Source organism: Hippopotamus amphibius, chromosome 8 (genome assembly GCF_030028045.1).
Source record: "Hippopotamus amphibius kiboko isolate mHipAmp2 chromosome 8, mHipAmp2.hap2, whole genome shotgun sequence".
NCBI lineage: Eukaryota > Metazoa > Chordata > Mammalia > Artiodactyla > Hippopotamidae > Hippopotamus > Hippopotamus amphibius.
The window spans coordinates 77,772,740-77,788,078 of record NC_080193.1 but is presented as its reverse complement, the minus strand read 5'-3'; the positions used below and the strand labels follow the sequence as shown (position 1 = coordinate 77,788,078).

At 59.5% G+C, this 15,339-nt stretch overlaps 1 protein-coding gene across 2 annotated transcripts; it reads left to right on the top strand.

Moving 5' to 3' along the window:
* Positions 1-954: 954 nt before the first annotated feature.
* ITM2C (integral membrane protein 2C) lies at positions 955-14,659 on the top strand. 2 transcript variants are annotated; one of them, XM_057745699.1, is made up of 6 exons: positions 955-1,287; positions 9,036-9,176; positions 11,219-11,407; positions 12,090-12,200; positions 12,756-12,906; positions 13,396-14,659. In XM_057745699.1, the coding sequence occupies exons 1-6, from the start codon at positions 1,162-1,164 to the stop codon at positions 13,485-13,487; spliced, it is 810 nt and encodes a 269-aa protein (XP_057601682.1). In that variant the 5' UTR covers positions 955-1,161; the 3' UTR covers positions 13,488-14,659. The 2 variants fall into 2 exon arrangements, with proteins under 2 accessions (XP_057601682.1, XP_057601683.1); XM_057745700.1 differs by lacking the exon at positions 9,036-9,176 and having other exon boundaries at positions 1,019-1,287.
* The last annotated feature ends 680 nt before the right edge of the window (positions 14,660-15,339 follow it).

Sequence of the window (15,339 nt, the reverse complement as noted above, 5' to 3'; positions counted from 1 at the left end):
ACCTAGCAATCCAATGTAACCATAAGATGTTTTGCTAGGAATGGAATGTTCTGCACCTGCTCTTGTAAGTTTCTGTTTGGAAACTTCCATGCTCTGTAAACCAAGTAACCAACCTACCCATGCTAACTGTAACCATGTGCACTGACTCCTATTAAAGTAAAGCTCACCCTGAGCTGGGGCCCAGAACTTTGGAGCGTTAGCTGGTCTGGGGCTGCCGGCTTAATAAACCTGAGTTCTCCAACCCTGCGAGTGTGGTGCTTGGTTTCTCCACCAACCGATTTCTGCAACAAAAGAGCAGGAGTTGCATTCTGTTTCTCTACTCACAGTGTCTTCCACGTGCACCCCCAGGAAGGTTCTGTAGGAACTAAAGATGAAGGAAAAAGGATGATGGGGAATGAAGGAGGTGTAGATGGATGCAGGCTGCAGGACAAAGGCAAGCAATTAGGCACCTGGCCCTGAAGCCTCCTTCCAGGGCCCAGGAAGAGGAAGTGGGAGGGGGGAGCAGTGGGACCCCAGTGGGAGCTGGTTCAGTGGGGGTTCTAGCATTTCCAAAAAGGAGGGTATGAAGTGGGGTAGAGAGGGTGGGGAACTTGTGTAGAAGATGCATTTGCCTGGCAGACACAATTTTAACAAAGACTGTGTGTTCTGGAGATACTGGTCGAGAAGCAGCTGGAAGGGATAAAGCAGCGAAGGGGACTGAGTCCGTGCCTGATTGGATGGTTGGATGGATGGATGGATGGATGGATGGATGGATGGATGGATGGAGCCAGGGAGGGAGGGAGGCAGGGAGGGAGGGATGCAGGGAGGGAAGGAGGGAGGCAGGGAGGGAAGGAGGGAGGCAGGGAGGGAAGGAGGGAGGCAGGGAGGGAGGGAGTGGTTGAGGGAAACTTGGACTTCCCCAGGTCCGAGCAGCGCGCCCGGCAGGGGTCACTGCGAGCCTCGGCGGCTGGAAGGGGGCGCAGGCGCGCCGGGCGCCAAGGCCCTCCCTTGGGGGAGGCGGGGGCGGGGAGGGCTGGGGGTGGGGTTAGAGAAAAGGACCCGAAAGAGATCCAAACTTCCGGTGCCTGCGGATTGCTGAGCGGCGGTGGTACAAAGAGAGGCTGCACAGAGAGTGGCTGCACGGGCAGAGGCTGCAGGGCGGACACGCGGCCCGGCGCAGCCATGGTGAAGATCAGCTTCCAGCCCGCGGTGGCCGGCATCAAGGGCGACAAGGCCGACAAGGCTTCGGCCTCGGCCTCGGCTCCGGCGCCCGCCCCGGCCGCTGAGATCCTGCTGACGCCGGCTCGGGTGAGAGGGACCGGGAGGTCTCAGGCGGGGGACACGGGACCAAAGCTCGCCTTGCCGGCCACGGCGACTGCCCGAGGCGCATCGGGACCCCGGAGCGGAGCGGGTGTGGGGTTCCGGAATGGGTCATCCATCCCAGAGTGGAGAGGGGGCTTGGGTCCTGGCCTTCAGCGACAGCCGAAAGCATAAGTCTGAAGAATGGGAGAGGGTCCGAGTCGCTGATCCCGGATGAGGAAGCGCTCGAGGTCTCTTCCAAAAGTGGAGGGGGCCCTAGGCGCCTGGCCCCAAAATAGGGGAGGGGGCTGGTCCGGAGAAGTTCAAGGAATGTTGGTGCGGGTATGTGCGTCTGGTTCCAATCAAGGAGGAGGGGCCGCGGGTCGAGTCCCAGGTGGGGGATGGGAGAGGGTTGGACATTGTTTCCCCAAAGTAGGGCGGTGGGTTGTGATTGGTGGGGAATCGGGAGGGGGGGCTGGTACCAACAAAGGGGGAGGGACTATTGATTTCGTCCGCAACGGGGGACCGCTGGGGGCATAAGATGTGCTGTTAAGTCTGCACCTGAATTGGTGGACCAGAAAGTGATGAAACAAAAATGGAAGTAAACCAGAACCCGCCTGGCTGCACGTCCGGTATTCGAGATTCAGGGTTAGGAGGCTGGGTTCCCTGATCCCACCCCACCCCCTGCAAGCTGGGCCTCCCTGCCCTCTTCCTTCCTCTCCCGGCTCTCCCGTGCTCTGGGCTACTCCCTCCACCCCGCGGTGCCCTGGTGCCCTCTAGCATCCAGGCTGCGCTTTGTGGGGGCGGGCCTCCGTGCACCCCGCCCCCTCCAGCTCCCCTCCTCCCCTTTCCCTCAGGCCGGGGGGAGAGGAGGCATTTCCGCCGTCGAAAACTGAGCTGCGTGGAGTCTCACCTGGGGAGGGCCTAGAGGGGGCAGGACGCGTGAGGGGCAAGGAGCTGGTCCAGCCTGGCTCTGTAGTGCCCCGGCCAAGGTGTCTACGCGGCTTCTACGCGGCCGTCGCCCCTGGAGGTCTTGGGGCGCACAAAGCTCCCGTCCCTTCCTCCCGTTGCTGGCTTCTGGGAAGTCTTCCTCAGCGCCAAGGCCCCTCCCCAAGTTGATAGTTCCAGCTGAACCTTGCTGGAGGTATGGGAGGGTGGGTGCTTCAGGATGACCTGTGCGCTGAAAGAGGGGACGCGGGAGAGGGTCCTCAGAGGTGGGTGTCACGGCCAGAGCAAAGATGCCTGAGTGGGGAATTCCAGGAAGAGCCTTGGCGAGCTCCCCTGCCCTGGTGTGGTCACGGCAGCCTCAGGGACCACCCAGGCTGGGTTGGGGGAGTTGCTGTGCAAACCCCACCAGAGCAGCTCCATCTTCTTCTGATGCTTCGTGAGGGAGGGGACACTTCATATTTGAAGGCATGGCGTGCGGCTTTAAAAGTTTGTAAGGAGATCATTATTTTATTTTAACTTTTTATTTTATTTTATTTTGGAGTAATAGCCGGTTACAATGTTGTGATAGTTTCAGGTGCATAGCAAAGGGACTCAGCCATACATATGCATGTATCCATTCTCACAAGGGGCTCTTTAAACATCCTTCCTCCCAGCCCCTGGAGGGTGCAGGGATGGGAGCCCAGGTCAACACGCTTACCCCTCTCTTCTCCCAGCTGCTTCTCCCAGGGCCAGGCACCCAGCCGAGGTCTGGAAAACTGGACCCTGCCTCCGAGAGCTATAGGATTTGGGCAGGAGGGAGGACCAGCCAGACAGTGGGAGGATGTCAAACTCCATCAGAAGCTCTGCAGAATTTCGCAGGAGTGGCACATTCTCCGGCAGCAGCCTGCTGATGGTGTCGGGCGGGATGGCAGATGCCAGCATTGCCTTGGCAGTAACTGACATCCAGCTTCTGCCTCAAAAGTCCAGCGTCCTCTCTTCCCCCTCGCCCAGCGTGAAATGGAAATATCAACATCTTCCCAGTGCTGTTTGCAATGGCCTCAGGCCTGCTGAGTGTGCCCTCCCCCCTTGTTAGTTGGGCAGGGTCCCCTCTCTCTCTTAATAGGCAAGGGGGAGTGATGGGGCCCCAGGAGGAGGATTAAAATCCCAGCACCTTGAGGACAGATCTGCTTATTAGTAAACTTTCACAGCTTGCTGACCCTGGTGGGGAAGCGGGGAGGCTTTTGGGTGTCGCATGTTGGCTCTGCCAATCGCCTGCTGCAGTTGGAGCCTTGGGAAGAGAGTTCACTTCTGTGAGCCTCTTGTGTCCTTGCCTGGCCAGTGGGTACATTTCCCCCACATCTAGTGCCCGTGTAGAGCAAGCCCCCCGTTCTTGCCTCTTGCCTCGCCAGTAAGCTCAGCAGGCACCCAGCATTCACAGTAGCCCAGGACAGCATGAGCCGGGGGCAGGCAGACTGGAGGCCCCAGGAGCTGCTTCATCAAGACTGGGCATTTGGGTTTGTCCCACCCTGGTGGGCCTGCCACAAGAAAGCTTATTAGAAGGTCTGTTTTGGCTGGGGGTGACCCTGGAACCCTCCTTGGTTACTGAGCTGGACTCAAAAATTAGATTTAAAGCCCTGGAAGGACCACTCGAAGAACAGATGAGTTCGTGAGTGCCTTTCACCAGTGAGCCACGCTCTAGCTGTCATAATAAAAAGTCAACCTGTGTGCAGGCCCCGGGGGCCAGGGTAGGGCGGCGGCGGCAGCCCCACAGCGGGCCTCCCCCTGCTTCCGAGTAAAAACTGAAACAAGGAGGATTTTGTCCCCAGACCTGATGCTGGAAGGAAGTGCCTCGGTGGGCCGGGCAGGGATGGGGCCTCCAGCTGCCCACCCTCCCCACATGGTGCTGCCCTCTGAGATAATGAGAAGCCTGCGTGGATGGGCAGCTGGCGGGCAGCCAGCTTGAAAGTGGGCTGGACGGGAAGCACCCCCTCTTAGCACCCTCTGGCCACCCTGCGCCTCTCAGCCCAGTCCCCCTCTCCCCACGATCTGCCTGTGCCTTTGCTCGCCCGTATGCACCCGCGCCCGGCCAGGTGTGGGCATGTACAGACGCGAATGATCAGGCTGGGGGCCTGCAAGAGCAGAGAAACATGTTCAATACAGTCATCTTCTCAGCGCTGCAGTCTTCTCCTTGGCTTTTGCCTTTGATTAATGGCCCCTGTGTCACCCCCTCCCCCAGCCCACATACCTGGGGATCAGATTTCACTTTCCAGGTCCCAGCCTCAGGTCCTTGGCAAGAGGGAGCTGGGTCTCCTGGAGTGGTTGGGGGAGGGTCCCCTGCCAGCCAGGAGGGTGGATCCGGCCGGGCTTGGCATCCTCCTGCCCCAGTGCCCCATCCCCGCCAGCCCTGCGAGCTGGGCCAAGAGGACCTTGGTGAATGGGCGGGCCAGGCCTTGTTCCGCCAGCCCTGGGCCTTCCCTGAGGGGCTCTGGTGTTTGGACTTTTGGCACAGTCACAGTGGCTTTTCTGCTTTCTCTCTCAGTTCCCTCTCTTCTCTGTTCTCCCCTCCACCCGTCCTTGCATGTTTCAAGGCTGTCAGCAGATTGCCACGGAGGTTGAGTTTCTCTTACCATTAAAAAAATGTTTATGGTAAGATCAGGGAAGCACAGCCCCTGCAGCATCTCCGAGCTGTGTCTCCCCCAGGAGAGCTCTTCCAGCAGCAGCTCTGCTTCCCGTCCTCCCCAGCTTTTGTTCTCTGGGGTCTCATCTTGACGGTCAGGAACACAAGAGAAGAGGGAATCTGCCCGGCCCAGCCAAGCAGAGCAGAGCGTGCCGTGGGGAGTGTTCTCAGGGTCCACGCCCTTCCTCCTCACCCGGCCTGCACCTTGGGCACCAGTGGGTCACAGGGAGGGCATGGGTTTCACTGATGGTGAGTTCAGCGTTTACCCAGCTGATGTCTGTACATCTGAGCACAGCTATGTGCTTGATGGGCAGAGGCCCAGTCCCCCCACCCCTGCTAGGCTCTGTCTGTCTGTCGTCTTGTCTGTCTCTCTCTGTTTCGCTGGTGCCCTTGCCTCTGTGGTCTGCAGGCTGGGAAAGAAAGATGGGGAGGTGAGGTGAGACCCAACCCCCTCCCCCCAGCCGCCCGCTTCCGGCTCCCCTACTAGCCTCCTCTGAGCAGCTTGCAACTGTAGCTTAATCTGCTTGCAGTTGACTTGGACATTGTTGCCGAGGAAAGGTAGCTGGGGAGCTCTCTCCATGAGCCCTGGGGGTCTTCTGAGTTAATGCTTCAGTTGGCTGGGTGCCCCGGACTCTTCTGGCCCTGGCTTTGCCAAATCATTTAAGAAGCTCCACTGCGGGCTCCTTGACACAGGCAGGCTGAGGTCTGGGCTCCTCTCGGGCCCCCGGAGGCCCACATGCCCCCCGCAAGTGCACAGTGAGGCATTGCTCAGGAATTCCAGTTGCCGTGGAAACGGTATTTTTATACTTTTTGGAAGCCCCCAGATGCCCGGCCATGGGTAACTGCTCATTTGGGGGGCGGCGTTCTCCTGGGGCCCCAGAATGGCAGGTGAAGCAGCTGGGGGGGCTTCGGGAAGCAGGCCCCTTGGCTGTCATCCTGGGTGAGCTGCGCAGCCAGGATCTAAGGCATGAGGCCCCAGGTTCTGGCCCAGGCTGCCTGTGGGCTCCCCAGAGGCCCCTTAGGGCTGCAGCGCGGGGCTGACCTTTCAAGCACTGACACCGCAGGGCAGAATTCAGGGACCTCCCACCCATGTGGGGCTTCACCTCCCGGCGCCTGGTGCCTCTGTCTGGAAGCCGGGACATCAGCAGCCTCTGGACCTGCTTTCCTTTCCATCCCTGCCGCTCGGCCGTGATGCTTCTGGGGGTGTGGCCCCCGCATGCCAGGCTGAGGGGTGTGGGGGAGGGAGGGGAGCAGGGCATGAGCCTTGGGTGTGCACTGGAGGGTGTCAGTAGGGGCAGGATACAAAGCCATTTGTCCACTGCACGTCTAGGAAAGGTGGGGGATCCCCAGCCTTCACAGGGACCCCCACAGAGACATGAGGACACAGGGTGGCATCCAGGGGTCCTGGCTGGAGACTGTCCTTCTCAGCCACAGTAGCCTCACCTCACTTTCCTCTGCGGCTGCTCCTCCCTCCCCGTCCTCACTGACCTTCCGCTCCCCACCTCCCACCTTGGCGCCCTGCCCGGCCCCCCTGCTGCCCCCCCCCCCCCCCCCCCCCCGCCTGTCCCTCCCCCAGGCACTTACAAACACCTGACCCAGCCAGGAGCAGAAAGGCAACTGTAAAACTGGTAGGCCTCACCTTGTCAGTGAACTTCAACTGTGGAGAAGGCCCTCAGGTTCTTACTTTGTAGCCCATTGACTTTTTTGCTGTTGTTTGGTTTCTTTTAAAAGCAATTCTCACAAGCTTGCTTTTGCTTCTCTGGTTTTGCAAACAAACGCAGGGGCAAAGCGTGGTCACAGTGCAGCCTCGACAGCTGTCCACCCTAAAAAGGCAAGGTTTAGCTGATAAAGATCTGCTATTTTTATCTAACACTTTATCCTTTACAAAGGGCTTTCAGGGTCTCTGTCTCCTTTAATCCCAGCAAAAACCTGTCAGGAAGAGTCTGTTCACATTTCACAGGAGGACCTGTGGAGGGAGGAGGGTCAGGAAGCTGGGATGCTCCCCACGCGTGGATCGCAGCCCCTGCTGGGGGCCTTTGGGTCCCTGCAGCCCCACTGGTCTCACTAAATACAAATGCTATGCTCCCAGGGCAGGATTCACAGTGGATGTGGTGCCTGACCTTTCTTCTGGGTCTCCCATCTTTCCTTAGGACCCACTGAGGGTAGCTGGAGCCGCTGGCTGGCTTGTCCTGTGAGATGCTGGCAGAGCTCAGCCATCGGGTCGCTCCCCCCCGGGCTGATCCTGGGAGCCCATTGGAAAGTCAAAGCCCTTGCAAGCCCCCGCCCCCTCCCGCTGGCAGCTGTCCCTGAAGGCCCTCTGCGCAGTGGCCACCCAAGTGTGCTAGTGACCTTGGTTAGTGACCCCAGGGAGCCTCAGGGTGCTGAGGAGATGCCAGCCAGGTGGGTGGTCTCACCAGCTGCGTCTCTGGTTTCGATCACAGGACCCCCGCAACGGGGCCAGGGTGGGGAGAGGCCCCAGGCCTGCAGATGGCTAAGCTGTGCGGGGGAACTGCATGGGCTGGGGCACCTCTGCGTCTTGTGTCTCCATCCCATGTGCTGGCGTCTGGGGGCCACTGGCCTGGTGATACATGTGCCTAGTGATGGGGGGGTGGGGTGCATCTTTCAGGCATTTCCTACAGTTTTCCTGAGGGAAGGTGTGGGGATTGGGGAGAGCCCCAAGCAGGGAGGTATCGCCTCCTCTGATGGGATGCCCCTTTGCTCCCTGAGGCCCAGGTCCCACACTTCTATGTACCACACGCAGCAGGCCCTCCACCCTGCCCCACCCCTACCAGGCTGGGCCTCCTGTGTGCACTGAGTATAAGGGCCTGTCTTGGATAACTTGGGCCTGAGCCGTTTCCCCACTCCCCGACCACCCGCTGCAGGATGTAGGAAGAGCAGAAGCACACAGAGGGCTAAGCAGATGGTTAGTGATGGAGGCAGAGTGAGAAGGTCCAGGCTCTGGGCCTCCCCTCCCCGGCCACTTCTGCCTCAGCTCCTTGAGGGGAGGTGGGCTGGACTGGCCTCTACCCTTTCCCTGGCTGCAACCGTGGAGGAGGGGTTGAATGGTGGTCCCTGGAGGCAGAGCCAGGGCTGGGGCCTTTGCGACATCTCCAGGGTGAATGAGGCCTGGGTTAGGGCAGGAACGACGGACATAAAGATGAGCCATGGCCAAGGTCACACAGCTGGGAAGAGCCTGAGTCACGAGACTCTCAGTCTAGTGCTCCGGGGAAAGCAGGGTTGCTGAGTTATCCACACACCTCCATCCACAGGCCCAGACGCGTGTGGCCTGGAGTTGGGTCAGCTTGGCTTGCTGCTTCTTGGCAGTCCTGTAGCTACCGTCCCGAACCCGAGCCTGGCTCACCAGAGAGGGTTTTTCCAGGAACCTCCTGCCCTGGCCTCCCTGCCGGCAGCCACGTTTCCCGCCTGCAAGAGGCGCCCTGGCTTCCGGAAGCCTCTAGACTTCACCTCGCAGGCTCTGCTCCTGACAGCCTGCTCGACACCAGTGCCCCATGATGCCATTGCTGCCTTGGCAGGCTGACCTCTGCCCAGTGTGGCCGAAAGGGACAAGCTCCCGTGCTCAGACTCTGTGGGCTTCCTTGGCAGAGCCTAGCAGCACCCCCACCCACCCACCGCCCCATCCCTGTCCCTCTGCGCACTCCGGCTTTCGGGTGGATCTTGTCACTTTCTACCTCAAAAGCCTTCCTTGGTCGCCGTTGCCCAGAGCAGCGGCTCCCAGCCCACCCAGTGCAAGCCCAGTTCCTATAGGTTCCTAGGCCTGGCGCAGTCACCAAGGCCATGTCTGTGCTTCCCCCTTCTATGTTTAAAAGAATCTACTGTGGTCACAACTGGTATAATGAAGGGGACTAATAGCATGGGTGATTCAAAATATGCTTGCTTAATCCCCGTGGGTCATTTTATGTGGGTCCCAGGTAGGCTCAGTTTCTCTTTAGATGGGAAGAGCTGGAGGGCCCTGGTGACGCTTACCTTTCCTTCCAGAGATGATGCTCTGTGTGTCCTGAGTGTCGTCCTCCCCTCCCTTTGTTCCAAGGCTCCTTCCCAGCCAGCAGGGTGAGGTCTCACTTCGGGAAAGGGGTGGGAGGATTCCCAGGAGTGTGGGACCACCACGGGGCTGACCCTGCACTGCTGTCCGCAGGAGGAGCGGCCCCCCTACCACCGCTACAAGAAGGGGGGCTCTGTGGGCGGCGTGTGCTACCTGTCGATGGGCATGGTCGTGCTGCTCATGGGCCTCGTGTTCGCCTCCGTCTACATCTACAGATACTTCTTCCTTGCTCAGGTGAGGCGGGGCGGAGGGAGGCAGGGCCTCGGGGAAAGAGTGGCGTTTAGAGAGGGAAGTGTGCACGTTTGAGGTGGGTGTGGGGGCTGCAGGAGCGGGCAGTGTGAAGGGGTGAGAGCCAGGTGCTCGGGGTTGTGAGGAGAGGGCAGCAGAAAGCCCTGGACATGCCCCCCATGTGGGAGGAGTGCCCACGCAAGCCCAGAAGACCTGCATCCTCCTTGTCCCTGATCTTGGTCCAGGAGACGGGACCAAGTCCCCGTCCTCTGACTGCCGTGGGCTCTGGAGTATCCTTCCCTATCTTTTTGGATGCATCTGAGGCTGACAGGGAGCTCTTCCAGGAGCACAGTCAGCGACGGGGGAGCTGGGATTGGAATCTGGGCTGCGAGGCCAGCAGCCCCTTGCCACAGTGTCAGCCTGGGTCATTAGCACCAGAAACTCAGGTGCAGCAGACATTGAAACTCTGCAGTCTCTTCAGAGCCCGGCTCCTGTGTCGCAGGTTGTGCTTTAAGGCATTCCATCCTGTGCCTGGACGTTTGGGCTACAGACCGGGAAGGGTGGAGGGTGGCTTACACAGTCACCTCCGCCTCCTGTAAGGGTGGCCTCTGCCTACGCTCACACCCCGGTTATCTGTGCACACAGCCAATCTGGGCATGGAGCTGGGCTGGAGAACTGGTCACGGTCACAGCAGCTCTGTGGTCAGCCCAGACCTGGGGAGGGAGGCAGGGCCACCAAGTTCTCGGAACTGAAGGTAGTTAAATGAAAGGCTGCTTAATAGAATAACCATAGACATAACGAGCGGGAATCTGGGAATTGCCAGTCGTTTATGACCTCAGTGACCTCCTCCCACCCTCAAGCACTGGGCTTTTGACTTTGTGGTCGCCCAGTTTTCCTTTGGTGGAAATTACTGAAGAGTTTGCCGTGCACATGACCGTCCCCAGGAAACCTCCACTCCCACACACCCACTCACTTCCCCTTTTGTTCAGCATCCTCCCGCCCCCTCCCCCCATGGCCTGCTTCCCCACTTGTTCCTGGTTCTCACTTTCTGGTGCCTTTTCCTGTTGCAGCTGGTGGCCCTGCCCTGGACTTCCGCTCTGATCCCAGCCCCCACGCATGGCCTCTTGGGGTTCCTCACCCCACCCCAGTTCCCAGGGAATAGGGGAACCTCACGGCAGCCTCTGGGGCTGCACCCTGGGACGGTGTGATTCATGTGTGGTGACTCACCCTCCCGGGAGAGCTTACACTAAAACAGAGAAAGGGGTGTCTGCCCATCATGTGCGGACCTGGAGGAGGCGCTGGAGAAGTAGGAAGGGCATGCCGTCCACCCGTCAATGACGTGGCCTCAGTCACACCAGGCTGCCTCCGTTCCCTTATTGATGGAGTGATAAGATGGGCCCCTCAGATAGGGGGCACCGTGTTTGTCATGGTTTCTCAGGAGGCACAGGGTCCAGGGAAGGTGGTGGGGCTTGTGCAAGGTTGGACATGCAGCTTGCAGGGGACAGTGCCACCAGAATCTGATAAGAAGGCTGCCTCTCAGCTCCTGCTCCTTCCTGCTGTGCCCTCCAAGGCCTGCAGGGCCCCACAGAGAGGGCAGGAAGGGCGGGGGAGCACCCCCTGGTGGCGACAGTGGGTGGCACCCCGCAGGGCCCAGCCTGTCCAGTCCAGAGTCCCTGTGTTTGCCCCTGAGGACACCCCTCCCACTCCAGGCTCTTTCTCAGGTGTCTGTCCCCCCGTTAGTCCACCCCATTTCACATTCATAGACTCATGGACTCAGAGGCCAGAAGGGGCCTGAGAGGTCCCCTTGTTTTACAGTTGGGGAAACTGAGGCCCAGAGAGGTCCGAGGAACTGGCGGGCCCGGCTCACCCTCCCCGACTCCCCGTGCTTCTCAACTTCTCCATCTGTGAAATGGGTGTCACAGCCCCACCCTCCCTGCTTCCCCAGGCTTTCAGAGCCGGGAGTGGTTGGTCAGTGGTTTTGCAGAGGGCTCTTTGTGACCAGACTCTCTCCCTCTCTCTCCCCCACTCCTCCCCCTGCTCTTGCTCAGCTGGCCCGAGACAACTTCTTCCACTGCGGCGTCCTCTATGAGGACTCCCTGTCCTCCCAGGCCCGCACTCGCATGGAGCTGGAGGAGGACGTGAAGATCTACCTCGAGGAGAACTATGAGCGCATCAATGTGCCGGTGCCCCAGTTTGGGGGCGGTGACCCTGCAGATATCATCCATGACTTCCAGCGGGTGAGGCCAGCCCGGGATGGGGCGGGGGTGGCGAGGCGGTGCCACGAGGAGGAACAGGAATGAAAGGAGAATGCCCACGCCCCTTGTACACACTTGAAGTGCATACCGTGTAATATAAACCGTGGAGTAGATGTCTACAGTTTGGGTTCATCGGGGAATTAAAGACACTGCTTTTATCGTAAAGGTCATGCCGTTATCACTGAATGTGAACTAGTCATGGTTGATTTTCTCCTCGGCCACCTGACAGCTGCAGACGCTGGCTGTCATGGGCGAGGCCAGTGTTCCTTTTTACTGAGCTGTTTCCTTGTTGACATCTTATCGAGATGCAGCTCATGGGGCTGGGCGTCTCTCGCTGAGGGTCCAGGCTGTCCACAGGGGTGGCAGGGCCTCCCAGGTTTGATGAGATGCACAGCTGGGACGTTACCCTGATTCTCAAACCTCAGCTGGTTAATCCTCTGAGAAGAAACCTTGTCACAGCTAAAGCATTTAACAGTTAATGTTTTCATCTAGTGAGTGGAACCTGCTATAAACACAGGTTAGGAGAGGAGTGGGAAAGGGAGCCCTGCTCGGATGTTGAGGAATCCGGGGTGCATCACAGGCACGGTGGGTTCGTGCCTTGCACAGCCCGCCGGGGCCAGGCCCTCGCCCGAGGAGACTGACGTGGCCCCCTCTTCCTGTTCAGGGTCTCACTGCCTATCATGACATCTCCCTGGACAAGTGCTATGTCATCGAGCTCAACACCACCATCGTGCTGCCCCCTCGCAACTTCTGGGAGCTCCTCATGAACGTGAAGGTGAGCGGGGGCCCAGCAGCATCTTGTCCCCCCTCCCCCTCCGCATGAGACAAGGGAGGGATGGGGGCGCTGGGCTTTGCTCTCAGCTGGGCCCGGCACCCCACGTTGGTCCCCCCACCTCCATCTCCCTTCTCCCACATTCAGAGGCAACGCCTCTCCTTTCTGCCCCCCAGCCTCCCGCTTCTGCCTCCCTCACTCAGGAAGACCCCCAAGACCAGCTTCCTTAGTGTTCACGGCCATGCTCCACGTCACCCCATGTCAGCAGTGCAGGGAGGAGGTGGGGGCCCTGCCCCCAAGAGCGCTTCCCCTAGGGTGGGGGACCAGACTCGCACACACGTGACTCATGGCAGTGCAGGTGCAGGAAGTGCCGGGGGATGTCCAAAAGGCAAGCCGTGGGCCTCGGGATGAGGGCGTGGGCGTGTCAGATGGGCATTTCAGGCGCTGGGGGGACTCGGCTCGAGTGAGCAGAAGGATGGTGGCGAGGGCAGCGGCAGTCGGGGACCGTGGGAGGAGAGCCCTGGTACTGACCCAGTGCTGTGGCCGCTCCCTTTGCAGAGGGGGACCTACCTCCCGCAAACGTACATCATCCAGGAGGAGATGGTGGTCACAGAGCACGTCAGCGACAAGGAGGCCCTGGGCTCCTTCATCTACCACCTGTGCAGCGGGAAGGACACCTACCGGCTGCGGCGCCGGGCCACCCGGAGGCGTGAGTGGCCAACTCTCCCACCTTGGCCCCTGTCCTGAGCTCCAAACCAGGGCCATCCTCTGTCAGAGAGCTCAGATTGCAACAGCGGTAATAACAGCTGATGTTAACGGAGCTCTTACTACGTGCCAGGCACTGCTTTACACTCTGTGTCCTCCTGTGGAGGGCAGGTCATCTTCATCATCCTTGTCATCATGATTCTTGCTGCCCCCTTAGAGATGAGGAATAGGAGGCACAGAGAGGTTTAAGAAACACCCCTGAGGTCACACAGCAAGAAGGTAGCAGAGCTGGAAGGCCTGCCTCCAGCTTTTGAGTTCAGGCCACTTTACTGTGCTGTCTCTGGGTGAATCTGGGTGTCAGTTCCTGGGCCTCTTCCTCCCCCCACACCAGGTCCTGAGGCCCTGCTTAGGCTCTGAGGCTGGTGACGTTTGTGATCCAGCCACTTCTAGGCCAGGACACAGGCCTCACTGAGGTTTCTCTGTTCCCTCCCAGGGATCAACAAACGAGGGGCCAAGAACTGCAACGCCATCCGCCACTTTGAGAACACCTTCGTGGTGGAGACGCTTATCTGCGGGGTGGTGTGAAGCCCCGCCCCACCCTGCAGGCCCCACCCCCGTCCTCTTTCATTTTCTCTTCCGGCCACTCTCTGGCCCTCCGTCCCCTCGCTTAGCTTGTACTTTGAACGCCTTTCCGTGGATGTGACGTGTCTCTCCGTTTCTCTCCAGCCCTGCCCCACCTCCCTGTACCAGAGCTGTGACTTCTCAAGGCCTGCCCCTCTGCTGACTTCCCGGGTCTGGGGGATGGAGGGGAGGGTGCCCCAGGATGGTTTCTGTGACCACCGTCTTGAGGTCAGGTCCCCGGAGGCCTGGCCCACCGCTGCACCAGCAGCCCAAGAGGAAGGACTGGACAGAAGGGCCAGGCATGTTGGGGTTCTGGCGAGGGGACAGGGTGGGGGGAGGGGTGTGGGGTGGGGTTCAGAAGCGTCCGCACAGCTGGGAAAGGCTTCAAGGCCTTTTTCCTTGCACAGCACGCTTCCTCCCCTGTCTTGACTCCTGGGCCTGAGTTGAGGACGGAGGGAATGTGCCCAGGGAGGGACCCACCCAGAGCCCAAGGGAAAGTGGCTGTCCTGGGGCTCTCCCCAGGACTCCTGTCAGTGCCTTGAGCCCACCAGTGGGAGCCTGGAGTTTGGGGGGTGGGATGGATCCATTAAGCACAATCTCCGGGTGGAGCCAAAGAAGGAAGGAGCCAGGGCTGGGGGCCCCAGCTCCCCGGGAGCACAAGCAGGGTCCCTGCGGCCACAGCCACAGAGGAACAGGGCAGAGGGGGTCCCTTCTCATCCTGTCCACGGGCAGCCCTGCAGGCTGAGCGCTGGGCAGGGACGCGCTGTGAGTCCTGCAAGGGAGTGGGGCTCCCTGCTTTCTCCAGCTCAGGGCTGTGTGAGAGGATGACCGGGGGAAGGGGAGGGAGAGCCACCTGGTACTTGTACGCCCTGCCTCCTTGTTCTGAAATTCCGTCCTCCCCTGCTTTGGGGGAACGCAGCGTTCTTTTCCTTTTCCTTCTCACTTTTGCATGTTTTTACTGATCATTCGATATGCTAACCGTTCTCAGCCCCAAGTCCTGAAGAGCAGGGCTCCGACACGTCCAGTCAGACTTCGGTGCTCTCTGGAGATGAGACTCTTAAACGCTTTGTATATTTTCTCTATTAGATCTTTTTTCAGAAGTATCTGTAGAACAATAAAAAATCTTTGACTTCTGATTCTGGCTTGGGAGAGGGGGGCGGGGTGCCGGCTGGGTGAAGGGCGCCCCTCCATCCCGTAGGCTGGGCAGGTGTCCCTGAGGTAGGGGTGGGGGGGCACCAGGCAGGAGAAGCTCAGGGGCCTTGGCATCTGGCCCCTGAAGAGGTGGGCCTGCTCTGTGGTTCAGCTAAGGAACGTAGGTGTCCCCTTCGTCCCATCCCTCAGTCCTCACATCACTCCAAGCCAGATAGGTTCACGTTTTACAGGCAAAAGGAGGAGGAAAGCGCCCAGAGATTATGCAGCTTGCCCAAGGTCAGGCTGTTTTTAAGTGCCTATAAGCCACCCATTCAGTTCTGCATGGATGATGACATCATTATTGCTTGTCCTTAAGCACAAGGACGGTGTCGTGTTGGCCACAATTTCTGGGCAATTAGTAACCATCTTGGTGGATCTGAGCTGAGGCTGGCCGTGAGTCAGGGTCACATTCTGCAGAGCAGGAGGAGGTGGGAGCTGCCCAGACCCTTGGCCGAGTGGACCCCAGAGGTGTGACCTGGGGACGAGGGTCGGTGCCCACACCCTTGGTTCTCAGGCTTGGTAATCCCGTGAAGGACATTGAAAGATTCAAAGTAGTTCAGACACGCCTTGTTCTCAGGTCCAAAGGCAGTCTTGCAGAGATGTCGGGTTTTGTTACATTTCCAGC

Excerpts from the sequence above, each read along its gene's own strand:
- ITM2C (XM_057745699.1), top strand. The coding sequence starts at position 1,162 with ATGGTGAAGATCAGCTTCCAGCCCGCGGTGGCCGGCATCAAGGGCGAC. Across the intron at positions 9,177-11,218 it reads GATACTTCTTCCTTGCTCAG|CTGGCCCGAGACAACTTCTT; the intron begins GTGAGGCGGGGC and ends GCTCTTGCTCAG. Across the intron at positions 11,408-12,089 it reads TCATCCATGACTTCCAGCGG|GGTCTCACTGCCTATCATGA; the intron begins GTGAGGCCAGCC and ends CTTCCTGTTCAG.